This window comes from Podarcis raffonei, chromosome 15 (assembly GCF_027172205.1).
Source record: "Podarcis raffonei isolate rPodRaf1 chromosome 15, rPodRaf1.pri, whole genome shotgun sequence".
Classification (NCBI taxonomy): Eukaryota; Metazoa; Chordata; class Lepidosauria; order Squamata; family Lacertidae; genus Podarcis; species Podarcis raffonei.
In genome coordinates this window covers 4,271,599-4,297,692 of record NC_070616.1, presented here as the reverse complement: position 1 = coordinate 4,297,692, position 26,094 = coordinate 4,271,599, and the positions used below count along the sequence as shown (strand labels likewise).

General features: G+C 47.7%; 2 protein-coding genes and 1 long non-coding RNA gene across 5 annotated transcripts in view; all 3 read right to left on the bottom strand.

The window, feature by feature from the left end:
* YPEL2 (yippee like 2) overlaps positions 1-2,772 on the bottom strand; it is a 52,007-nt gene extending 49,235 nt beyond the window's left edge. Inside the window, exon 1 of one of the 2 annotated variants that reach the window (XM_053366524.1) lies at positions 2,640-2,772. The gene's annotated coding sequence lies outside the window, so the exon portion shown is untranslated. The remainder of the gene's footprint in view (positions 1-2,639) is intronic. The other variant, XM_053366525.1, reaches the window with a different exon arrangement.
* Positions 2,773-12,229: 9,457 nt separating this feature from the next.
* On the bottom strand, positions 12,230-13,186 carry LOC128402542 (uncharacterized). Its single transcript, XR_008327737.1, has 2 exons — positions 13,109-13,186; positions 12,230-12,735 (listed from the first exon to the last, which is right to left on the bottom strand). It is a non-coding gene; the product is annotated as an uncharacterized LOC128402542 (long non-coding RNA).
* Positions 13,187-14,625: 1,439 nt separating this feature from the next.
* GDPD1 (glycerophosphodiester phosphodiesterase domain containing 1) overlaps positions 14,626-26,094 on the bottom strand; it is a 29,746-nt gene continuing 18,277 nt past the window's right edge. Inside the window, exons 3-11 of one of the 2 annotated variants that reach the window (XR_008327753.1) lie at positions 25,093-25,228; positions 23,766-23,811; positions 23,369-23,487; positions 23,004-23,093; positions 21,377-21,510; positions 20,384-20,443; positions 18,417-18,468; positions 15,967-16,655; positions 14,626-15,918 (exon numbers count right to left, since the gene is read on the bottom strand). Coding sequence is in view for 1 of the 2 variants with exons in the window: in XM_053366886.1 (XP_053222861.1) it covers positions 16,509-16,655; positions 18,417-18,468; positions 20,384-20,443; positions 21,377-21,510; positions 23,004-23,093; positions 23,369-23,487; positions 23,766-23,811; positions 25,093-25,228 (784 nt within the window). In the remaining variant the exon portion in view is untranslated. Of the gene's footprint in view, positions 16,656-18,416; positions 18,469-20,383; positions 20,444-21,376; positions 21,511-23,003; positions 23,094-23,368; positions 23,488-23,765; positions 23,812-25,092; positions 25,229-26,094 lie in introns of both variants that reach the window. The other variant, XM_053366886.1, reaches the window with a different exon arrangement.

Below are 26,094 nucleotides of genomic sequence, written 5' to 3'. Positions count from 1 at the left end.
AGTAGATCCCCCCCCCCCACACACAGAGAGAGAGAGAGAGAGAGAGAGAGAGAGAGAGAGAGAATATGCCAGGTGGGGTTGGGGGTGGATACAACTTACTGCTACTTCAATCCCAGCCTTGCAAAATTCACAAGCAATGTTTCTGTTCCACAAAATCCATTTAGTGGCCTGTTTTGCCCCCACAGGTCAAAGTTATTCATTTGCAGTACAGTGGTACCTAGGGTTACATACGGTTCAGGTTACATACGCTTCAGGTTACACACTCCGCTAACCCAGAAATAGTACCTCGGGTTAAGAACTTTGCTTCAGGATGTGAACAGAAATTGTGCTCCAGCAGCGCGGCGGCAGCAGGAGGCCCCATTAGCTAAAGTGGTGCTTCAGGTTAAGAACAGTTTCAGGTTAAGAACGGACCTCCGGAACGAATTAAGTACTTAACCCAAGGTACCACTGCACATCAGTCCCTGGGGGGCAGGGGGAAAGTACTGACTCCTGCCCCAACCATGTTCCTAGCTTGGTTACCTAGAGCTAACGTTGACTCGCCACAGGTGAGTGGGCTATTTGCGATACAGTCACAGTCTCGCTTTTAGGACTTAATCCATGCTAGGGTTACAATGCTGGTCAAGCTTGAAAAAGCAGATGCTTTCCCTAAAATATAGTGCCTTTGTGTCTGTGCAGAGTGCCCTGCCAAGGAAATAAGTCTTCAGTCAGTTCCCGCCCCCGCACATTAGGACACACGTCTTGCAAAAGGCACCTCTGTCCTTCCGGAAACCAAACACACACAAACCAGGTGCCAATCCACCAACAAGAAACTTTGATCCAAACACAGAGATCTGTTCCAGGGTTTTTGGATCTGGGAAACAGCCAAGAGTTCTGGCCAAATTGGCCACGCCACACACTGGCTCCCCTGCTCAGTCTTCCACATGTGTAAAATGGGCATAAGAGCAACCTGATACTTGATGGGTCTGTGGCAAAAGGAGAAAGGAAGCAAGGGCTGAAATGTTGCAAGATGTTGCAGAGATTGAAACGTATTTAAAACACTGTTACGACTTAACGCTGCGATGGATTATTCCGCCCTAAACGCATTCCCTAGACAGTTTTGTAATCGTGGAAATTATAAATGGGGAGATAGGTACCCAGGCATAATTGTGAACAGCTCACCCCACAAGCTACACACAGAGAGAGAGACTTTCTCAAAAGCAGCCTCACTCAGGGTCCTCAGGACTCTGGTATATTGTGAAAAGGGGCACCCAATTGCACCCTCTCCAAATCCTTTTCGAATTGCACAGTACCATTGATAAATCAAGCCCTGGGGATTGACGCAAACCGGAATCAAAACAGAGAAAGGCAGCCCTCTGCCCAGGCTCCGCATTGATTCCACGTTGACCTGTGGAAAAGCTTAAACAGCAGCAAATAAACCATTTCAAAACCTGGAAAGAAATGAAGGGGGGAGCTGCTGGATCTAGGCTTCCTTCAGTAAAAATGCTGCACCTCTAAACACAGGGCTGCAGTCAACTACCTTTTACTCAGAGTAGACCTATTTAAATTAATGGGGCCGCTTATACCCGGCCCTTCACCCTAAAGGTCCTTACAACAATCGAAGCACAACGTTAAAATCAGTTTACAGCAACTTATTATCACGTAAATAAGTTGGGTCTCAAACACATGCGCCTCAAGCGGAAGAGGTTCAGCCGCGGACCACTGTAGTCAATGGACCTGCTCTGAGCAGATCCAGTACTGGCCGCAACACGCAGTTACTAGGAATGGCATCCAGCGAAGTTCTACTCGAGAGTAGACCCATTGGAATTAATGGGTCTGTAAGAGCCACGGTCGTTTTATTTCAATGGGTCCATCCCAGTACGCCTGACGCGGGGCACAACCCAAGAGAGTGCAAGCCCCACCGGCGCCCAGGGGGGCTTACTTCCGAGTAGACTTGCCTGCCATTGCATTGTGCCTACAGAACGGGGGTTCCCCCCCAACCCAGCTTCCCAATTCAAAAAGTGGGCAGGAGAGGAAATAAATGAAAACAAGCAGGAATCCAGGGAGCCCTAGAGATGCTCTTTTTGGGGGGAGAGTCCGGGACAGAGAGAGAGAGGGAGAGGGAGGAGAGCGGGCAGGAGATTAAAAGCGTAATAACGCCGGGTATTAAGTAGTGACCCTTGGCGAGGCTGGAACACAGCTCCAGACAGGGCCGTCACGTCTCCTGCGGTTCGCTCGGCGCGCGCCATCCCCAGCTTCCCAGGCGATTTGGCCTCTGGGCGCCGATCCAGCCCCCGATCTCCCTCCTGGACTGAGTGGCGGGGCGGGGGGGGGGGAAGGACGGCGGCGGCGGGAAAGAGTCGGATCTGGCCAGAAGGATCGCCCTCCCCACCCGCTTTCCCAAAATAATCCCGGGATCCCGGAGTTGTTCTTCATTACGCACGGCGGCGGTTGTTTTCCTTCTGCGCCCCGCACCGTGCGTAATGGAGAACTCCGGGATCCCTGGATTTCCAAGTGCTTGGCGCGCCTCCACTCCCCGATCACCCCGCTTTCTGGAGGTTGGATCCCCGCAACATATATATATATATATATATTAAAAACACATTTTGATATTATAAAAAAGCAGCACCACACAGATCGATCGGGACCAATTCTGCACTCACCCGCACCTGCCCGGCGCTGGAGCCTCTCCAGCCTCCCGCAACGCAAGCGGCGCGCAGAAGGAGCAGGGCCCCCCTGGAGAGATCCAGCCTCCTCCAGCTCTGCAGCTCCCTCCCCTTTCCCCGAAGGCGCCCCTGATTTCCAACCCCCGCTAGCGAACCCCCCTCCCCTTTATAAAGGGCAGGCGAGGGCCCTCCCCCTGCTCCTCTGATGGCCACCCCAGCCAGCCAATGGGCGCGCCCTGGCACCTAGCAACACCCAGCCGGTTGGCTGCCGGCGGCCGCAGCCCCCTTTTTTCCGAGGGGCCAATGGGAAGCGGCGGCGGGTTAGGGTCCCGGGGCTGTCCCCCCCCAGCTCGGAGGAAGAGGGAGCTGAGAGGCGCAGACAACAGCTGGGCGGCCAGGCAGCCAATGGCAAGCGCGGAGGCCCCGCCAGCATGGGAGGTGGGAGGGAAGATAACAAACCGAACGCAGCGCGCCTTAAAGGGGCCGCGGGGTGCAGCATCCCGGGCCAAGGCGGAGGAGCGGGGAATGGGCTTCCTCGGGAGCAAGCCCCGTTCACCTCTATGGGGCTTGCTCCCAGGTAACGGCTTGGAATCGTGCGAGGCGCGGGTGTCCCAAGTTGCCGATCTGCAGTCCTATGGCTATTGTTGTTTAGTCGTGTCCGACTCTTCGTGACCCCATGGACCCCTATGGCTATTACTCAGAAGTAAATTGCATTGGATTTGTTGTTGTTGAGTCGTTAGTCGTGTCCGACTCTTCATGACCCCCTGGACCAGAGCACGCCAGGCACTCCTGTCTTCCACTGCCTCCCGCAGTTTGGTCAAACTCATGCTGGTAGCTTCGAGAACACAGTCCCACCATCTCGTCCTCTGTCGTCCCCTTCTCCTTGTGCCCTCCATCTTTCCCAGCATCAGGGTCTTTTCCAGGGAGTCTTTTCTTCTCATGAGGTGGCCAAAGTATTGGAGCCTCAGCTTCAGGATCTGCCCTTCTAGTGAGCACTCAGGGCTGATTTCCTTAAGAATGGATACTTTTGATCTTCTTGCAGTCCATGGGACTCTCAAGAGTCTCCTCCAGCACCATAATTCAAAAGCATCCATTCTTTGGCAATCAGCCTTCTTTATGGTCCAGCTCTCACTTCCATACATCACTATTGGGAAAACCATAGCTTTAACTATACAGACCTTTGTTGGCAAGGTGATTACTCAGAAGTAAATTGCATTGGATTAAATGGTGCTTATTTCCTCCACCACCCCAGTTAATTGGGTTTAGGATTGTGGGCTTGGCCAGGAGATAAGTATCAGGAGGATTCCGCTTGCCGGTTGTTTACTGCAAAACAAGAACAACAAACCCCAAAGAGTCTTGTGGCAAGTTGAAGGAGCACGCATTTGTTATTCCGGCCCAAGGTGTGCTGAACTAGAGTCTACTTCCTCCCCATATATGGCGGTGATTCTCAGTTACAGGGGTGTATACACACACTCACACTCACATGTTCATAGCAGTAGAAGGAGAGATGTATGCATTGGGGTCAGAGGAAAACAGAAATGCCAGAAATGCAGGTAGTGACCATTCAGATTAGAGCTACAATGTAGGCAGGATAAGCACAGAGACTCTTTAGGGAAGCAGTTGATAGGCTATGAAACAAACCGACTTGGTAGTGCTGAGTGAATTTACAACTGCAAACCATTGTCTCTATTAAGTCCCAAATGAAATGCATTGGATGTCTCCAGTATTTGCAATGTAGCAGCTTCACTCGTGAGCCTTCCTTTTAAACTCCATCCTTCAAGTCTGGCAATTCTAACATCAGTGGGGAATGCTCTGACACCTTGAAATGTGCTCCTACTCCTTTCTGAATGCTGCCATTTCTGAGGTCAGATTTGTGTCTTTTTATTCTTTTGCTCAGGACAGCTTTCCCAAACCTTCCATATGTTGTGGCTTACAGCCTCCATCATTCTTGACCATTGGCCATGCTGACTGGGGCTGATGCAGGTTATGACCAGTTGTTGGGAATCCCAGGTGGGCAGAGTGCCTAGTTCAGTCCCTGGCACCTCCAGGTAGGACTGGGAATGCCCCCTGCCTGAAACACTGCAGAGCTGCTGCCAGTCAGTGTAGACAATACTGAGTTCTGTGGACCAGTTGTTTGACTCAGAATAAGGCAGTTTCCTCTGTTTCTAGCCTCCCTGTTCTCTTTCACACACAGCAATAACATCACCTCCAGGGGAGAGGGGAGGAAGAAAAACAAGCCCTCTCCAGCTCACCTTCCAGAAGGGTCTCCAGTTATTAGCTGCTATGGCAACAAATCACTTGTGCCCAGCCAACTCTTTAGTTATGCAAAGGTTCCAACAAAAGAGAATGTCCCAGACTATCTGTGTGCCAAACTATCTGTTTGACATAAGACACTAGCTTGACCATAAAATAATAAAATACAATAAAATAAAACTATCCTCTTCTGCAGACTCAAACCTTACACAGCTGTAAAAACCACAGGGTTGGAAGAGACCCCCAGCCCAACCCCAATCCTAGAACAATTTGAATTGCATCATTTGAACTTACTTGTTAAGGTTGTGGGAGTCAGAATTGCGCTTGGCTTAAGCAAAGGAGGAATGACAGCCAAGACGAGTGCAGAGAGAATAAACCTACATCAGCACAGCCAGACGCCTTCCTCTGCCCCAACTGCAACAAAACATGTCTCTCCCGCATCGGTTTCTACAGCCACAGCAGGCACTGTAACTCTCCAACAGTTTGACTTTGCCCCCCCCAAGATGCACTTCTCCACTGTCTGCCAAGACAGAAGGATGCCAACACAACAACGTTTAGAGGTTCCATGATCAACGGCTACAGTCATACCTCAGAAGTCAAGCGGAATCCGTTCTGGAAGTCCGTTCGACTTCCAAAATGTTTGGAAACCAAGGCGTGGCTTCCGATTGGCTGCAGGAATCTCCTGCAGCCAATCGGAAGCTGCACCGGGCGTTCGGGTTCCAAAGAACGTTCGCAAACCGGAACACTTACTTCTGGGTTTGCAACGTTCGGGAGCCAAAACGCTTGACTCCCAAGGTGTTCGGCTTCCAAGGTACGACTGTACTAGCCATGATGGCTATGCCCTGCCTCCAGAGTTGGCAGAAGCCGTAATGCTTCTGAATACCAGTTGCTGGAAATACCAGTTGCCTGCTGCGGGGCAGGCAGTGGGGAGAGTGCTCTTGGGCTGTGGTCCCTGTTGAGGTTTCCCCACAAGCGTCTGGTGGGCTACTGTAAAATGAGGATGCTCAATTAGCTGGGCCTTTGGCCTGGTACAGCAAGCTGTTCTTACATGCTGTGCATCTCAAAAGGAGCCATCCAGCCCAGCCTATGACACTAGCATCCAGAATCTGGATAATTATACTCCCCTCTCACTGGCCTTGGGTGTAGGGCTTGCGATTCCTTGCAGATCACCTCCGAACCCAAAACAGCAACTCACCAGCAACAGCAGGACACATAACAGGTATAAAGAAAGAAGTTTATAAAATTATGCATGGCATGAAGAGAGTGGACGGAGAAAGGTTTTTCTCCCTCGCTCATAACACTAGAAGACTGAGTGTTGGGAAACTCAGGACAAATAAAAGGAAGTCCTGGCTCTGCCAATAAGGGGTTCTAGCGCCACCTGGTGTTGGGCTCCTTGCTTTCCGCCCTACCAGACCCTATAGGCATCACAGCTACCCACCAAGTGCAAGGCTTCATGCATCTGACGAACAGGACTCTAGTCCACAAAGGCGATGCCATAAATAAGTCTGTTGGACTGAAGAATGGATAAGTAAGATAATGTGACTATGCAGAACTGGAAAAATTAACAGCAAAACTAAGAGGATCCAATGGCAAGGGTTTTATGGAAGAATGGATGCCTTTTTTGGACTATTTAAAGAAATATTATAGTAGGATGAACTCACGAGCAGAATTTGAGCTATGAACGACAGAAGTGATTAGATTATAATATTGTGGTTATGATTTAATAAATAGAAGATAGGGTGCAGCAGAAGAGGAGAAACTCTATGGAAAACGGGGTGGGAAGTCGACAAAGAAAAGAGAAAAGATGAAATTGACTTTTGATTGTGTATGTTGAAAATTAATAGAACATAATGGGAAAAAATGAAATGAAATGAATCTGTTGGACTTTGCAGGTCCCGCAAGACTTTTCTCTTTCTTACTGTGTTGGAGTCTGACCAGGCTCCCGCTGTTTCAAGTCTGCTGTTTCCAAGCCCTGCTAGACAGATACTTTTAACATTTAATTTTTATGCTGTTTTAAAAATTTATATCCCTTTATTTTGTCAAAACAAAATATAACCTTGAGACTGACGGGTGTTTAGCATGCAATAACGGCAAGGCAGTAAAGACAGCAGAAGAGAAATAACTGAGCACATCACACACAGCCTTTGTCTAACTAGCACCTTCCAGATGTTATTGGACTCCAACTCCCATCAGCCCTGATCACCATGGCTAGTGGTTAGGGATGATGGGAGTTGGAGTCCGGTGACATCTGGAGAGTCAATGGTTCATCAACCCTGGTCTACACCGCCTGGCAGAAGTTCTTGCAGGATATTAGGCAGCAGTTTCTCCCAGCCCTACCTGGAAGTGGCTGGGATTGAACCCGGGACCAGCTTCAGGCAGCCAATAGCCCGCCCGCCCCCGTTTTAAAACAGCTCTGATCATGGTTTGTGCAGCAAATAAATGAAGGGATCACATTGCACACATGACCGACGGACAGCTCCCTTTGTGCCCAAGATTCTTTGGGTGCCAGAAGAAGCAGGATCATTTAGGCAAGGTTTCCATGCAGAGAAAGACAATGAGGAAGAGAGGGGGGCCTGGCTCTTGTTTTACCGTATTTTTCGCTCTATAACACGCACCTGACCATAACACGCACATAGTTTTTAGAGGAGGAAAACAAGAAAAAAAATATTCTAAACGAAACAGTGGATGTATGATTTTTGTGGTTCATGCTGTGGCCACAGACATGTGATCTGACAGTGAGTTTGGGGTAGCCCAATGCAAAAATCCTGAGGATCCATGTGAATCCATGCTTTGTAACCACATTTTTGCACCACTGCGGCCCCAGGCAACAGTGGGTACGTGATTTTTTGGGTGCAAGCTGTAGCCATGGACATGCTATGTGATCTGATGGTGAATTTTGGGTGACCCAGTGCAAAAATCCTGAGGATCCATGTGGATCCGTGCTTTGTAACCACGTTTTAAGTGGGGAGGGAAGGAAAAGCACTCAAGGGACAAGGAACATGCGTGGGGTGGGTGGAGAAGGATGCTGCTAATAATGCAGAAGAGGGGTATAAGAGGAGAAGACTCCTTTCCTCTCCCGCTTTGCTCCTTTAAAGCAAGCAGGATCTCTGTCCCTCTCTCCTCCCCACTCAGCGGCTCTTCTCCCGCTTTGCTTTTTCAAAGCAAGCCGCGGAGGAGGGAAGGAAGGGGAACCATGGATCCTCTCACGACTGCAGCAGATCCCCCCGCCATCCGTAGGCAATCACTCCATAACACGCACAGACATTTCCCCTTACTTTCTAGGAGGAAAAAAGTGAGTGTTATGGTGCAAAAAATACGGTATATACTGTACAGTGCAGGATCTGCTGGGTGGTGCTGGTTGCATGTGAAATGCAGCCACTCCCCCCTTGAGAGGACTGTTGCAGAATGCAATGGAAGATGGGATTCCCTTCAGAGAGAGGTCGGGACACAGGTTTTAAACTGCTTTATCTTATCGTTGATCTGAACTATTTTTTAACATTTCAAATAGCTGTTTTTTATTGATAACTATTGTTTTATTCCTTTTGGAAATGGCATACAGGGTTTTTGTGCAATCAGACAGTATATGAATTTTATGAAATAAATAAAACACACAAGCTTGATTGATTGATTGCATTGCATTGCATTTCATTTATATCCCACCTTTTTTTCCAAGGAGCTGAGAGTGATGTGAACATGGTTCTTCTTCCCCTCCTCATTTAACCCCCTGCAACAACCCTGTGATGCAGGTTATTTTTGTTGTTATTATGTATTTTGTGTTTTTTATACTGTGATTTTATGTTGTGAGAGCTGCGGGTATAGTGTGGTTAAATGAATGAACGAATGACAGAGGGATGGATAAATCAGTCCATTTCAGTTTCTGACTTTTCTAATCTGCTGTTCCCAGTTTGCTCCATTCCTAGTTTGCCCCATTTATGTGTTTAATTGTGGGACCTTTAAAAAAAAAAAGCCAGCACTTTAGTCTCCCTTTCTCCTTCTATATACATTTTTTTAATGTAGCACACTCCTAGAGTGTGCATTTTAAATGTCATTTTCACTGTTGTTTCCGCCGCCTTTTAAGCACCTTCCCCCAAATATGCATGTTTTTGGTGGGAGAACCGCACTGTGAAGTTTGGAGAACTGTGTGTCTCAAAAAAAGAATAGCAGTGTTTCGGTTCCAATACTGTTCTGGGATGTGCCCTTTAGGTGAGGGGCTGGTTGCATCAAAATGTGGACTGAACCAAGCTTCTCCCCCATCCTTAAGCACACAAACACACACACTACTTCTAGTCAATCAGGTTTTGGAACCAGTAACCTGTTTCCCTTGCTTATCAGAGGTGAAAGGGTGAGTGTACACACCAGTGACTTCTGGGCCAGGGGCGGTTAAGGTGGTGATTTAAAGTCACGGTTGGACTACAGCTCCCATCATCCCTGAGCTAGCCAGGACTGATGGGATGAAGAGTCCAACAGCAGCAGAAGGGTCACAGGGTCCTCTTTAGATTTAGACCCTGGAGAGGCACTGCTGCTCCATGTCAACAGTAGTGAGTTAGATGGACAAATGCTTTGAGTCAGCTGGGGAAACACAGCCAGGTGGGCGGGGTATAAATACTATCATCATCATCATCTTCTTCATGACAATCCAGTTTCCTGAGAGTTCTGCCTGCAGCCTGAACTAAAGGTAAAGGTAAAGGGACCCCTGACCATTAGGTCCAGTCGTGGCCGGCTCTGGGGTTGCGGCGCTCATCTCGCTTTATTGGCAGAGGGAGCTGGCATACAGCTTCCGGGTCATGTGGCCAGCATGACTAAGCCACTTCTGGCAAACCAGAGCAGCACACAGAAACGCCGTTTACCTTCCCGCCAGAGCAGTACCTATTTATCTACTTGCACTTTGACGTGCTTTCGAACTGCTAGGTTGGCAGGGGTAGAGGGACCGAGCAACGGGAGCTCACCCTGTCGCAGGGATTCGAACCGCCGACCTTCTGATTGACAAGTCCTAGGCTCTGTGGTTTAACCCACAGCGCCACCCGCTTCCCAGCCTGAACTAAACTGGCTTGCAAATGAAACCCCAAAGGTTTGACGGGGGAAGCATAGCTCCGCGATTCACATTCTACTTTGAACCCCATTTTTAAAATAAATTCTCTTTCCGAAGGACGGCAGAGGCAATGCAGACACAGATGCATTTATTATGTAATGTTGTCCATGCCACCACACCTGGAAGTGAATGATCTGAAATGCATAATTGTGATAAGAGTTGTGTAGGAAGATCCAGCTGGATGAGGCTATTGGCCCATCTAGTCCAGCATCCTGTTCTCACAGTGGCCAGCCAGATGCTTGTGGTAAACCAGCAAGCGGGACTTGAACACAGGAGCACTCTCCCCATTGTGGCTTCCAGCAACTGGTATTCAGAAGCATTGCTGTGGCAGCAGAGCAGAGCCATTGTGGCTAGCAGCCACCGATAGCCCCTTTTCTATGAATTTGTCTAATCCTCTTGTGCAGCCATCCAAGTTGGTGGCCGTCACTGCGTCCTGTGGACGTGAGTTCCGCAGTTTAACTTTGTGCTGGGTGAAGATGTATGCAATGAAAATTAAGGACAAAGAGCAAGCCACATTGAGGGAAAGGTCTAGCTGATCTCTTTCAGCTTCTGCCTTCTGGAAGTAGATAAAAAGGTAAAGGTAAAGGGGCCCGTGACCATTAGGTCTAGTCGTGCCGGACTCTGGGGTTGCAGCGCTCATCTCGCTTTATTGGCCGAGGGAGCCGGTGTACAGCTTCCAGGTCATGTGGCCAGCGTGACTAAGCCGTTTCTGGTGAACCAAAGCAGCGCACGGAAATGCCGTTTACCTTCCTGCCGGAGCGGTACCTATTTATCTACTTGCACTTTGATGTGCTTTCGAACTGCTAGGTGGGCAGGAGCAGGGACTGAGCAACGGGAGCTCACCCCGTCGCGGGGATTCGAACCGCCAACCTTCTGATCGGCAAGTCCTAGGCTCTGTGGTTTAACCCGCAGCGCCACCTGCATCCCCCTGTACCTGTACCTGGAAGAAGGTACAGGGTTATAAAGACTAGGACTAGCCGCCAGAGAAGCAGTTTCTATCCAAATGTGCTTTTGGTTTTAAACGCAGTGTAAGGTAGTCTCTATGGGAGTATATTATATTTAATTATGGGGTATCAGAGTTTTTAGGGGGTTGACCAGGCTGGGATAGCAGGCTTGTTGGTTTTTGAATGTCTGATGTAGATTTTTTCAGTTTCGTTGTTCTGTATGGGGCAATGACAATAAAGATTATCGTATCGTATCGTATCATAGCCACATGCTGTTAGGTAACCTCTCAAAATGAAGGGGCCGCTTCCATGAGATCTCGCCACATGCCCACCAGCAAGTAACCTTTTTAAACATCACTGTCAGTAGATCGGAGGGGGTTCAGCAGCATGGACTGCCAACACCACTTGAGCTACTGGAGATCTAACACCACAGTTCAGAACACTGGCCCAGCTCCTAGGATGTGCTAAGATCATTTGCTTTCTCCAAATCTCTTGGCTCTTCAGAGTTTGCAAGCACAACGGAACGTGCCAGCGAAGCAAGAAAGAACACATCTAATGCATCAACATTTCAGCTAGCCTGAGAAGGAATTCCCAGGAAAAGCCACGTGTTGTAACAATGGGAAAGCAACCACCCAGCACCGTTTGAAAAACAACTGGCAGATGGCTTGTTTGGACAATTCAACCCCACTCCGCAAGAATGTCAGATTGAGCTATATAGTAATCTTGCTGGTGCTCCCCCATTTGGGTATCCAGCCCAGCTAATCCTGATAACCGTTGAGATTTACCGAAAGCTTTTTGAACGAAGAGTTGTGCATGTATCATCTCTGCAAGGCACACAACGCCCCTGCAAGCCGTATCAGTGTCATCCTCACTGGGAATCACCTCCTGCCGCAGCTGACCATTGATCTGCCTAATTCAAATGTTGCCATCGCTGGCTGGCAGCAGCTTTCCAGGGAGTTTTTTCTAGCCTTACCTGGAGATGCTGGGGGTTGAGCCCAGGAACTTCAGCATGGGCTCTGCCACTCACCTGGGCTGGACAAACATTGCCCCCACTATGGCTGAGGCTGCATGTGTGTCTGTACTCTGCACAAATAAGTTTACTACATCTTGCAGCATCCCTCCGTCAACAAGGCTCAAGGCATCACAGATAAGGGGAGATGTTTCGTCTTGATACCTGGAACGTAGTTTAGGACTTCTTATCCAGGGAAGGGGAGAAAACAAGAATAGCTTCATGCATGCAACCCTCTGAGCCTAAGGGGGCCAAAACCTAGAAGTGTAGACCCAAATCTCTTATTTCTGCATAGATCCAATTATGGTTTATTGGGAGAGGGGGTCTTCAGGCCCGGGGTATCAAATGCTGCCCTCTGGGTCTGGCCCTCAAGAACTCTCCCCAGACCACACCCCGTCACTTGACCTGCTTTGCACCTTTTGAGTGTTTGCCCGGCTGAGATGCGTCTTTGAACTCTGGTCCTATCTTGTGCTTTCGTGGATGGGGGAGCGAGAGAGCTGTGTGTGTGTTTGTTTGCATGCAGAAACCAGTCTGCTGAAGAAGAGGAAAATTCACATTCGCTGGGTCACTCACTCTTGCCTCTGGGGTCATGTGGCACCTGGAAGCTTTGCCTTGTGAAATTTAATCCCAAGCAGGCCTTACAGAGAATCTTCTTCCACTGTCATCTCTTTATATCAACCTTCCTTCTGCATGTTTCCCCAGGAAGAGGAACAAACACACATCTCGGAAGACCATAGCAGGCCTCCGGACAATTGGGATAATGTTGTTTCAACTTTTCTTGTAAAAGTATCCTGGAGGCTTTTGAAATCAAAAACAAACAAAAAAAAACTTTGGCATCCTGCTATTCTACCTTTCAAAATTGTCAGAAATCTCAAGGCATATGTTAAAGCCCACCCACATTAAAAAAAAGTGGCAAAAAGTAGCAGGATTTCTGGAGAGGCTGGAGGAGCATCTTTGGTTTCAAACAACATCAGCCCGCTGCATTGCAGATCCTGCATCATTCACAGGCCAGAGAGAGAGAAATACTCTCAGCTGAATTAATTCTAATGCACAAGACTATTAGAGAGTAATGGAGAAAACGCGGAGTTACTGTGACCCCTGGTGGCAGAGAGAGGTACCACAGCTTAAATAAACATGGCCCAGGATGTGCAAAGCCAGGGAAAATATTCACCTGCAGAGTGGAGAAGAGGTAGCTGCGTTTTTCTAGTGGCATCAGGGCAAGATGTCTCAAGGGTTAGAAGGGTGTGTGAAATATGAAAGCTGGCCATTGTAACAACTGTTTTAAAAATTGGTGCCCAAGTTTCCCCCTCCCTCCCTTTCCCCTAGTGTGCAATTTATTTACTTATTAAGCTTGAAAGCTTGAATCCACATTGGCAGAGTGCAGCTGAGGAAGCAAAGAATACCCTGCTGATAAATAAAACTATCTCCCAGTACGTTTCCGAGCACAATTCAAAGTGTTGGTGCTGACCTTTAAAGGCCTCGGTCCGGTAGACCTGAAGGAGCGTCTCCACCCCCATCGTTCTGCTCAGACACTGAGATCCAGCGCCAAGGGCCTTCTGGCAGTTCCCTCATTGCGAGAAGTAAGGTTACAGGGAACCAGACAGAGGGCCTTCTCGGTAGTGGCGCCCACCCTGTGGAACACCCTCCCTTCAGATGTGAAGGAAATAAGCAGCTATCCTATCTTTAAAAGACATCTGAAGGCAGCCCTGTTCAGGGAAATTTTTAATATTTAACGCTGCATTGTTTTTAATACTTGATTGGGAGCCGCCCAGAGTGGCTGGGGAAACTAGATGGGCGGGGTATAAATAATTAATAATAATAATAATAATAATAATAATAATAATAATAATAATATCTCAGAATGTATGTGGCTACCAATTTTGGGGGGAATTGCACATTTAGGTGAATTCAGACTAACAATCTAAAACACAAACATCCCTCACATATAAGTACGACCAGACTGTACTGCTTTGTTTGATTCCGGCTGAGGAGTCAAGTGGAATTGAAATGACACTTTTTCTTTTGCTTCCAATTCATAAAAGCTTTCTTCTCAGTGCTGTTTGGCGTCCGGTGGGACTGGTAGGGCAGAAGTCAGGGAGACTCCTTGCTGAGTTCCACGAAGGCAACACTGGGACTTGGAAGAGTTGACAGCGACAGTGCCGCCCCGTTACTGAAAGGCAGGCAAAACAGATGAGGAGGGGCTGGGCTGAGGGTAGACTGAGGTTGGTGGGGCTCATTCGACCTAATGGGCGACATCCGCTGCCAAGAAGTGAGCATGAGAGTACATGGAGGGTTTGCAGAGTAGCATAAGCAAGCACATGCTCCCTGCCCCAAGGAACTGAGCAAGGATAACGTGGAGTGTGGGGCTGGAAGAGGGGAAGGCAACAGAGCTGAGGTAGCAAGGGGCTTTCGGTCAAGAAGGTCTACATATCATGCCTGCGATTCCCTCCCTAGGCAAGTGCTTCACACAGGGTAGCAGGCAGGCAAGAACCACCACGTTCACTGGAAGAGGTGATGCGAACGAGATCTGAAGTGGAATTAAAATGCTTTCAAGAGCCAGGCCACCAAAGGTGCACAGGCATGGCTGGTTTGCAATGGCAGAGCGGTGGTGGGAGCGCCCTTTCAATCTGAAAACCGTTTTCAGGTTAACGAGGGAAACCGTTTCATCAAAGACATGGCTCAGAGAGGTGCGTTTTCTTTCTTTTTTTAATTCGCTGACCCAGAGACCGCTACGTCCCTCACAGTACAGTTTAAGCTAAATTTAGGAGAGGCGACACAGAAGTGTACTTCGGAATATACATGCTACAGTTTCAACGCTTACACTTTAAAGGCCTTTTAAAGTCACAGTTTGTATCAAATCCCTCCAAGGAATTCAGGGTGGTCTACAGTGCCGTTGTTTTTTTTAAAAAAATACCCTGTTATCCTCATAACTGCCGTGTGAGGTAGGTTAGGCTGAGAGATTGTGACTGCTCTAAACTATCCTAGCTACTTTTTATTTTAATCAAGTGGATATTTGAACCTAGGTCTATGTCTTGAACTGCACTGGTTTTCCATACCTTTCTTCTGTGGCTTGCCACCCCCTTATATTTAAAACATTGACTTATTTTAAAGTAAACGTGATGCTATTTTCTCTAGATGTCAGTAGGTCAGAAGACATCCTTGTGCATGGGAGTGGAGACCAGCTCAGTTAACCAAAGCGCACTTGCAGAGGCGAAGTTAAGAGCTTTCCTTGGATCCAGCACTTGCTCCAGGAATTCTTATGCCAGACCTCTCCTGGGGAGGCAACAGTGTTCCAACAGTGGTACAAAGGGCAGAGACCTCTTTCTATGTATGCCAGTCAATTAGAGAGGCTTTGTTTTGGGAATTTCAGCCTCTTGGTTCAAAATGTGGCATGTGCTACTAGGCTTATGACTATTGAGGCAGGTGAGCCTGGAATCTACAAGAATTGCAGCTTATTCTACATTCTGAATTCAGGCCAGGTGGGAAAAAAGGTTGCAGCTTTTGATACCATCAGCCCCAGAAAAGTGGTGTCGCATCTTACTGTTATATGTCTTCTGCTCCCACTCGGAGTCAATGACTGCAGTGCGAGCCCTTCCCAAAAATGCTTCAGGCTAAAAAAACGTGGCAGTACGTACAACAAACTGGCCAAGACATCCCTACATAAATACAAACAGCACTATTGCTAGTTTTAGGGTTCGATGTTGGACACACACACACACACACACACCATAAAAGAAGGCTAACTTTCATGAGTTATGCTAGAGGACTGGCCGCCATGAGTTCCCTGGCCAAGATTTGCTGTGGCCAGATAGCCTGCTCAAGAGGCAGGAATGGCGCATGGAGCAAACAGTGTCTGCCGTCAAACAGCGCTTAGAGCAGCCTACCGGATTTGGGTGGTGGGGGAGTAGCCATCGGGGAACAGTTCATCACCCCCTCTTCACAGTTGTCCTCAGCAAATAAAACATGGATGTCAGACAGGGGCTTTTAGCAGAGAGAAAGGTCCAGCTTGTCCGTTTCCCCAGCTCTTACTTCTTTTCCTCTTTCTGCCTCACTAAGAAAATGTGACAATTACGGCCGCGTCAGCCAGTCCACTAAGAACATTTTACACAGAGTAGGCAACTAAGTAAAATTATTGTTATTATTATTATTTTTAAAAAAGTGTCCCGCTGGAATGTTTTCCATGTGCAAACTTGGTGGAATCTGAGCTAGCAACGAATACGGTTAAGTTACACCTACCACCTCTAGGAATCACCCTGTCGGCAGGTTCCTTCCTAGAGACGTCTCGTCAGACCAGGGTGCAACACCCGCCAATCAAGCTATTTACATAACAACTATGCCGCTTACATTTTAAAATAAATATAGCTGTGTGCAATCTCTAAGAGGTGTAATGACTTAAGAATGAGGTAATAAAACCCAGCTGCGTCTACGTCTCATTGTCGGGTGAGCGCATGTCACTGAAAAGTTCAGGCAGGAGGTTGCCGGTGTGTCGGGGGGGGGGTGTTGCTGCTGCTCCTCCTTGGCTTGGCGCTGTCCGGGGATTGTGTACTCTCCCCCCTTCCTCTTTGCAAGAACTACCCTTCCTTGTCTTTCTGATGCCCAGGCGTGTAGGTGTGCAAAAAGTTCTTCAGCTTCGTGGGGTAATCCGTCATCACGCCTGTCGCGCCCAAATCGAACGCTCGCTGGTACTCTTCGTCTTCGTTGAGGACCCAGATATACACCTGGAGGGAGAGAAGGCACACAATGGATGTGTGACTGATAATGCCTCCTAATACAGCTTTTGCGTATGGCTGCTTTTGGCTAAGTCATACGGGTCAGCAAACTTTTTCAGCAGGGGGCTGGGTCCACCGTCCCTCAGACCTTGTGGGGAGCCGGACTAGATTTTGAAAAAAAAATAATGAACGAATTCCTATGCCCCACAAATAACCCAGAGATGCTTTTTAAATAAAAGCACATATTCTACTCATGTAAAAACACGCTGATTCCCAGACTGTGTGCGGGCCGGATTTAGAAGGCGATTGGGCTGGATCCGGCCCCCAGGCCTTCGTTTGCCTATCCATGGGCTAAGGCCTCAACTGAAACTGAACCTAAGCAGGAATGCTGGCATTTGCTAACATTCATCCTTCATTAGTCTTGTCACCCACTGTTTAATTTTTATTTAACAGAATTTAAACCTCTAAACGGTTTTTATTTAACAGAATTTAAACCTCTAAATCTCTCTCCTCTCTCTCTCACCTCCCCCCCCCAATAAAAGACAGTGGAAAAGGAGCATTAAAAACTCAAATATAGTTAACATTTATAATAAGGTAAAAACACAGAGAACTGCTTTCTGCTGAGCCAGACCAATGTTCCAACTAGCTCAGTATTGTCCACCCTGAGTAGATGCTGCTCTCCTGGGAGGCAGGATTTCCTAGCCCCAAGGGGAGATGCTGGGGAATAAAAAAGCATGTTGATTTTTACAAGCTTCTTTCCCTTTGCCCTCGGCTTTTGGGTGGGGAGGGAGGGAAGACGAAGAAAGACTGGAGGATCAAGACAAGAGCGTGAAGCTTGTCCAGAGGTGAGAAGGGCAAGCAATGCTGCCCATCCATGTTTCCCGTAAGTTGAAAAACAACAGCCAGCCCTGCTGTTATGAGGACCAGAAGCATGATCTCCAGCGTGCAGGGATGCTCCGTGGTGGCTGTGCATACAGGGTGATCAAAGCTAGTATAATGTGAGCTGGAAGTCACTTGCTCAGGTACTAGGTCAGTCAGAAGGAGTTAAGTATCTCTTGGCATCAGATAAGTCACTTTCAAAGCATCAGCAGCACATCAGAAAGAGGATGTTCAAACTGGCTTTCCTTAGAATCCCAGAAAGCAGGGGTTGGGAGACCTCTGGCCAGCAGAGGTCAATTTTGGGGCCTGCCAGGCCATGTCCCCCATGCCTACCTGCTTGTGAAGTCATCTGATGGGTGGGAAAGTGGGGTTAAATCCTGCATCAGCTGTGCACCTATTACAGGGGTGCACAGCCAAACTGAGCAGGATTCAGCTTCTGCCTATCAGCTGATGAGCAGGGGTTAAATTGTGCTCAGTTTGGCAGGATTCCATGCAGACCAGATCCAGTAAGAAAGGGGTTCGCACAGAATCTCCTGCTAAAATGGGAGAAAAAAACTTCCTCTTAGCAGCACTTTGCAAGGTGCTTTGAAGTTCCAATGTGACATCAAGTGACTGACAGGTGGAAGGCGCCACCCAGCTGTCAAATTCAGCCCTCAAGGCTGATCCCGATATGGATCTGGCCCAAGGAGGCAAGAAGGCTCCCCACCCTGGCTACAGGTTGAACGGAGGTGGGAGTTAATGTAGCGCTTGAGTGAACTATGTGGGATCCCACTTAACACATGCCAAGTTCTTTAATGTGTTGTTTATGTCACACTTTTCTGAGGTTAGTTGGGAGGCACAGAACAGAGCAGTTCCCACACAAAATTTCAGAAGATCTGTGTTACACCGTACCTGAATTCCTCGAGCAGTGAGGTGGTCAAATAATGCTTTCCTCATTAACAATCTGCAATGATAGGATAGTAAGATCATTGGCACATCTATCAAAGGTGTGATATACACATATATACATATACATACATATATATATACAGTGGTACCTCGGGTTACATACGCTTCAGGTTACATACGCTTCAGGTTACAGACTCCGCTAACCCAGAAATAGTGCTTCAGGTTAAGAACTTTGCTCCAGGATGAGTACAGAAATCGTGCTCCGGCGGCAAGGCAGCAGCAGCAGGAAGCCCCATTAGCTAAAGTGGTGCTTCAGGTTAAGAACAGTTTCAGGTTAAGAACGGACCTCCGGAACAAATTAAGTACTTAACCCGAGGTACCAGTGTGTGTGTGTGTGTGTGTGTGTGTGTGTGTGTGTGTGTAGCTATACCTCCCTTTCCACTAAACTAGCACTCCAGGCACTCGACAAATTAATGCAAAACAAGTTGCACTTAGACCTACAGTTTATTGTGTTAGTTTTACTGGTTATTACGCTAGCACTTCTGTCATGTCTTCTAACGTTCCTTTCACACCGAGGCTCCTGTTGAGTTATGGAACTGTGGCTCTTTGATTGATAAAATTGCCATGTTCTGCTAAATTTTAAACGGCGGGAGAGAACTGCATGCTGGAATTGCATGCAGCCGGAATACTGCCCCCAATGTCAGCATGTAAAATTACAACATGAATTCTCAAGTTTATGAGGCTGCAAACAGATCCGCCCCCCCCCCCAATTAATACAGAAATGAGTGCCAAGCCTCCACTAGATTCCATAGATTTCCTGAACGGCTTTTTCAATGTGTGAAAGATCACATAGAAGGTAGAAATTGACCAGTAAGGAAACACTGGGAAGATGGAATAAAGTGTTGTCTGAATGCAGCCGTAATCAGATGATTTTCAAAGTATGGGTAAACAGGATGGGCTTTATTATCTACCAGGCCTCGGGTGTGTTTAAGCCCAGCTTTGTCTACTCTGACTGGGAGAGGTTCACAAAGCAAAGCAACATCTTTCTCACACCTGCTTCCTGATTGTTCTAAGGGGATGGAACTGAGATTCTCTGCCTGGAAAACATGTCCTCTGCCACTGAGTTTTGGCTCCTCCCCAAACCAGCACTTTGTACATTATCAGCAGGATATGCCCCTGTGGCATGTCTGGCTGTGCCTGCTAACCAGGAAGTGGCAAGGCTAGAGCAATGAACAGGCAACCTCCTTGGGAAAGGAGGGGTCAGGTAATTCTATAGCACCTCTGCACTGGTACCAGAGGAAGCCAAGATGCAGCAAAAAAAAAAAAAAAAAAGATTAACCCACCAGTGGAGGCTAGTTGGAGGGAGGCACTGAAACATTCAGAGGTGTGTGTTCTGGGCTCACGGGAGACTTGAATATGCCTAATGCCTAATATGAGCTCCAGCGCCGAGGGCCTTCTGGCGGTTCCCTCATTGTGAGAAGCAAAGCTACAGGGAACCAGGCAGAGGGCCTTCTTGGTAGTGGCACCCACCCTGTGGAACACCCTCCCATCAGATGTCAAAGAGATAAACAACTACCTGACATTTAGAAGACATCTGAAGGCAGCCCTGTTCAGGGAAGTTTTTAATGTGTGACATTTTAATGTATTTTTAATCTTTGTTGGAAGCCGCCCAGAGCGGCTGGGGAAACCCAGCCAGATGGGCGGGGTACAAATAATAAATTATTATTATATTATACTAAGCAAAGAGCCTGACCATTTGGGATATAGAGCTGTGGATCAGAGAAGCACTGGGAAGCCCAAACAGCAAGAGTAGTGAGATCAGGGGAAGAGCTGGAGATAACGTTGGAAATCAGTCCCTAAGAGGTGTTACTCCTTTTGAAGCACTGCATTTGGGGCGAGGGGTGAGGCTTCTGCTCTAGAGGAGAATGACGGCACTATGACAAAGGGCTGAGGAGGAAAGGTAGCCTTACGCGTCAGTAAGCCATATTGTAAACCGCTGGCTCCTTGAGATCTTCTCTGATTCTTTCAACCTAAGAAGAGAAGAACTCGTGTTTACAGGACTGCCATTTTAATACATGCTGTTAGCAACTGGGAAAACAGAAAAGGGATCACAATGGTCTCGGCGACAGCAGCAGTTCCAGGAGGGCTCCTGTTGTTCCGCGCTGAGTGTAGCACAGATATCGAGCTTGTTGGGCTTTAATGCCAAGCGGCTTGGAAGATGCACTCAGAGCCTGAGCAAGGCCACAAGGCCCTGTTGCAACACAGTTTCAACATGAAAAATGTAGGAAATTGGAATGCAAGCACCAACCTTTCAAAAACATACAGAGAAGCCCGGATCCCTTTTACTATCATCCCTGCTGGTGCAAGGAGCACACCCACAGCCCTATACAGGTTTCTAGCCCTTCTCTCTCAGAAGTCAAGGGTGGATGAATGAGATTTCCCCCCAAAAGCTGGGGGCAAACCTTTGTGTCTAGCTTCTTGCCCCTTCTGTGCTTAGCTTATGCAGAGTAATAACAGCAGTTCATTACTGTATGTAACTCGTAAGCAAAAAAATAGGTCTTTAAACAGTTTACAAGTATAAAAACTAAATTATTCAAGCATTAAGAACTGAATGGTGTAATTCTGTAAAAGCAACAGAAATAAATGTGCCTGATTTATGCACAGATCATAAGAATTCGGCATTTCTTTTTCTTATTAAAGAAAAAAGCAACCAAAGACTTCTGAGTGACACCACAGAACAAGGGTAGGAATTTCATAAAATTCCTCTTAGCTTGCCTTTTCTCTAAACTAAAAAGTCCCAAACTCCACAACCTTTTCTTCAGAGTAGGCAATACTGGCCTAGAGAAGACAAATCATTTGACTTGTTTTAAGGCAGCTTCCTTCTGTTTCTGCGAGAGCTTTGAGGAACCTGGTGAGCTTCGCTCCGCTGCGCTGCTGGCACCACCGCAAAACAAGCAACTTACTTGAGAATGATGGAAGGCATAGGAATTTCCAAGAACTCCTCCAGGATGGGAAAGAAAGGAAGAAGGCCAGTATAGAACAGGCCGAGGAGGAGCAGGACACGTCGCAAGCAGAAGAGGATAGGGATGTGGGCGTTCTGGAGAAATAGAAAGTGAGAGATAAAATAAGGCACAAACACAGCCGGTTTAATGCACAACCAAGGCCAGTACAAGGACGCGGGTGGTGCTGTTGGTTAAACCACAGAGCCTAGGACTTGCCGATCAGAAGGTCGGCGGTTCGAATCCCCATGAAGGGGTGAGCTCCCGTTGCTCAGTCCCTGCTCCTGCCAACCTAGCAGTTCGAAAGCACGTCAAAGTACAAGTAGATAAATGGGTACTGCTCCGGCGGGAAGGTAAACGGCGTTTCCGTGCACTGCTCTGGTTCGCCAGAAGCGGCTTAGTCATGCTGGCCACATAACCCAGAAGCTGTACGCCGGCTCCCTTGGCCAATAAAGCGAGATGAGCGCCGCAACCCCAGAGTCGGCCACGACTGGACCTAATGGTCAGGGGTCCCTTTAGCTTTAAGGCCAGTACGTTTGGCGCATTTACAACCCAACCTTTACCATGTGGCCCCAAGGTGGGGGACATGTATAGTATTAAAAGTTGCTAGTGTTGAATGGTTTCTTTAAATGTAAAGGTTCATCATTGTTCCACTCGATGTGTATGTCTTTAAGGGGCCAGAGCAAGGGCCAGAGCAAGATAACAAGACCCAGCTTTACAGCTGTGAAACATAGCAGGTGCTGCTGAGTTGTATTTGATTAAGGTGTGTCAGCATTTGGGTGTAGTATATAAGGAGCAGCACCTAGCTCTCCCATTACCCTGGGGGATGGGTTGGTGGTTGGGTCATGTTGATGTATTTAGTGTAAATGGAGTTTTTGTTTTTGTTATTAAAACCTTGTTTAAGTTATTTTTGAGTCCCTTTTTAATGCATGGTCTCCCCAGCAAGCTCTCTGCAGCGCTAAAGGTAAAGGTAAAGGTACCCTTGCCTGTACGGGCCAGTCTTGACAGACTCTGGGGTTGTGCGCCCATCTCACTCAAGAGGCCGGGGGCAAGCGCTGTCCGCAGACACTTCCGGGTCACGTGGCCAGCGTGACAAGCTGCATCTGACGAGCCAGCGCAGCACACGGAAACGCTGTTTACCTTCCCGCCAGTAAGCGGTCCCTATTTATCTACTTGCACCCGGGGGTGCTTTCGAACTGCTAGGTTGGCAGGCGCTGGGACCGAGCAGTGGGAGCGCACCCCGCCGCGGGGATTCGAACCGCTGACCTTTTGATCGGCAAGCCCTAGGCGCTGAGGCTTTTACCCACAGCGCCACCCGCGTCCCTCTCTCTGCAGCGCTACCAAACTGCAAATAGCCAACAGCTAGAGCATCTGAGCAGGAGTCCTAGTTTTAAATCCCCTTTCAGCCACGGATTTCATGGGGCGATCTTGGGGCACTCACAATCTCTCTCAGCCCACCCTACCTCACAGGGTTGTTGTGAGGATAAAATGCAAGGATGGGGAGGAATAACTCTGTACGTGGCCCTGAGGAAGGACAGGAGAAAAGCATTGACAGGAGAAAGTTTATCAGGATGGAATGCTGGCCGCTTACCTCTTTGTGACACTTTTCAACTATCTCATGACTGACGTTGCCCCAAACCGTCAGATGTTCTCGCTTGTAAAGGCTCACCAACTCTGAGACCTGAGATCAATATGAACACAGAGGGGCTGCTGTTTTTTTGTTTGTGGCAATTACACAATGGGGCAGTTTCTTTCATGTTATTTCTCAGTCCTCAAGTCATTGGATTATTTCTCTAGATGAGGGTTTCCCAAACTTGGGTCTCCAGCTGTTACTGGACTACAACTCCCATCATCCCTAGCTAGCAGGACCAGTGGTCAGTCAATGTTCTCCCAGTCTGATGAAATACACAAATGGGCCTTGGAGAGGAACCAGGCTGGGGTGGGGTGGGGTCTCACCTTTTTAATCAGGACGTCATTGTTCACTTTGATGTCTATGTTGACAGGAGTGTGGGGGAAGTCCTCAAATACCTCTTTCAGGAGAGGGATGCGCTTGTCTTCACCTTCGCAATGGCACTCTGATGGACACAAGCAGAATTTGGTTGCTGCTGGGGACACTCGCAGGCTGCCATCATTTGTAACAGGGAGAGCTAGAGGCGTTTCACGTGTTACATGGCAACAAAGCTGATTTGGTGCTGGGTTAACATATGAAGCGGCTGTACCACCATCCGGGTCAACCCACCCTACACTGGCTGGCAGCAACTTCCAATGACAGAACGTTCAGGTACAGAAACCCAACAATGCCGTGAGCAAAAAAAATAACATTTCAGAAGTGGTAAGGTCTTCCAAATATTACCTTTCTGGAATGTTACATCCAATCTGCAGAGGTACGGTGGGAGTTCCTTTAAATAAATAATAAAAAAAAGACATGGATGCGTTAACTCCACACAGATGCCGATTTACACAAACTGATTGCGCATCATCATCATCATCATCATCCAGAGACAGCCTTGTTTCAACCTCTCAGATCTTACACATCAGGTGCTCTGGAAAGAAACATCTAGGGAAGAGTTATCTGCAATTTATTTTTAAGTCACAGGAACAAGAGTAATCTTCGCAGAGAAAGAACGTTGGGTCTTATTGTGAAGGAAGTAAACAAGGGGGGAAATGCTATTAAACATACACAAACAAATTTGCAGAGGAAGATTGGGCTAGAAATTGACTTTTAAATAGAAGAACTAATCAGTTCAATACAGTGCTTTTTTCCTAGAGGGAGAGCTACCGGAGTGGCATGGGGCCTTGCTCAGCTGAGTGCTGGGAGCCCTCTGCGCCTCAGCCGATCAGCTTAAGAGGAAGTACAACAGAAAGATCCTGAAATAAGGAGACCACTGCAGAGCATCCAGGGAGCAAGAAATACCAGTGTTACTGTTATGGAGCTCCAGAAAAACATACAATCCATTTTCACCACTGAAGGAATCCCAAGGTAGGGAACCTTTCGTAGCCTCCAAGGACCACATGCCAACTGGTGGTGCAGCCAGAGGCAAAAGTGAGGCAGAGCAGCTAACGCAGACCTTACTTTTGTACAGTAGGCTAGTTTTCTACACACATTTTCACACACCCCTCTCTACGCTCCATCCAGAAAAGCAAGAGGCATGATCAACATTGAAGCCAGGCAAAAATATTTGAGGTGCAGAGCAAGGCCAGGGAAGGGGTATGGAGAGTTCAGAAGGCTAGACAGAGGGAGCTAGAGGGTCACATTTGACCCCTGGGCCAGAGGTTCTCCACCACTGTGTTGCGTTTTATAATATCAGAGCCTGATGTGAGTTTTTCAAATGGGCGTTTCCATTACCAGCCTTCTTAGCTACTTCAGCAAGCTGCAAGCCTCAGCAGGGGAGATCTGCAGGACTGTGGATGTGACCTTCTGCACTATTTTTCTATATTTAGAATACTTAAGCACATTATTAACTGTTTTCTAAGTCCTACAGGCAGCCTTCTAGACCTTTTGTACTATGAGTCCCATGATTTGTATGCAAACAGCATCGAGTTTTGCCATCAATTCAGTAGCATATAAATCATGTAAACAACCCCGGACTGCAGGGAATTGGAGTCTGATGTCCTATGGAGTTCACCCGGTTGGGAAATTAAGCGTTGGAGGAAAGAAGAGGGTGCTTATTTCAACTTACCGAGTATTCGAGGTCTGATATATTGACATCGACCCCGGTCGACCGTTTCAGATTCTCGTCATGAGACACGACGACTTGCTCATCCTTCGTCAAGTGGCAGTCAAGTTCCAGCATATCGGTCCCAACGTCAACTGCACTGAAGGCAGAAAGCAAACTTGAGCTTCTTTATTTTAGGGGGTGAGTGTGTGGCAGCATGGAGAGAAGTATCCTGAACCTTTAAAAAATACGCAGCTTAGGTTTCAGCCCCACCGTAGGTCCATGTCGCCTGCAGTTCTGAGGCAGAACAGAGCTCCAGCCAGCCTGGAGCAGGAACCCTGAGGTCCCGTTCAGGCCTGACAGGCAAGGGAGGCGTTTCAGGAGAGGAGAGAGAAAGAAAGAGAAGATAAATATCTCCTTTCCCTCCATGCCCCCTTCTCTATACTATATAGCTCTACAAGTCTTGCAGAGTACAATGTGAGCATTTTATTGTTATATACTGCACAAGTGCTACCAGAGAGTGGAAATAATAATAATAATTGTGAATAATAATAATAATAATAATAATAATAATTTTATTTATACCCCACCCTTCCCGGTTCAGTAAACAGGGCTCAGGGAGGCTAACAACAAATTTAAAACACTTAATTGATGCAACAAAAAACAGCATAAAATACAGTATAAAACGTGAAAACCAATAAATTCAGAATTCAAAAGAGTCCTTTCCTTTCTCCTTATAAACCACAGTGCAGGGAGCTTTTCAGCCTCAAAATGTACAACTGCCGCAACTCTTAGGCCACCTGCACAAATTGAATGATTAGATCGACACAGATGGGTGATTATTTGTACCCCACCCATCTAAATGGGTTACCCTAGCCACTCTGGGGGGCTTGCAACATATATAAAACCATAATAAAACATTAACTATTAAAAAAACTTCCCTAAAGAGGGAAACTGCCTCAGTTCTCTAGACATCTCCATAACCCAGAGGTTGTCAGCGAGACACCCATGGGTGCAGTGGTGCCT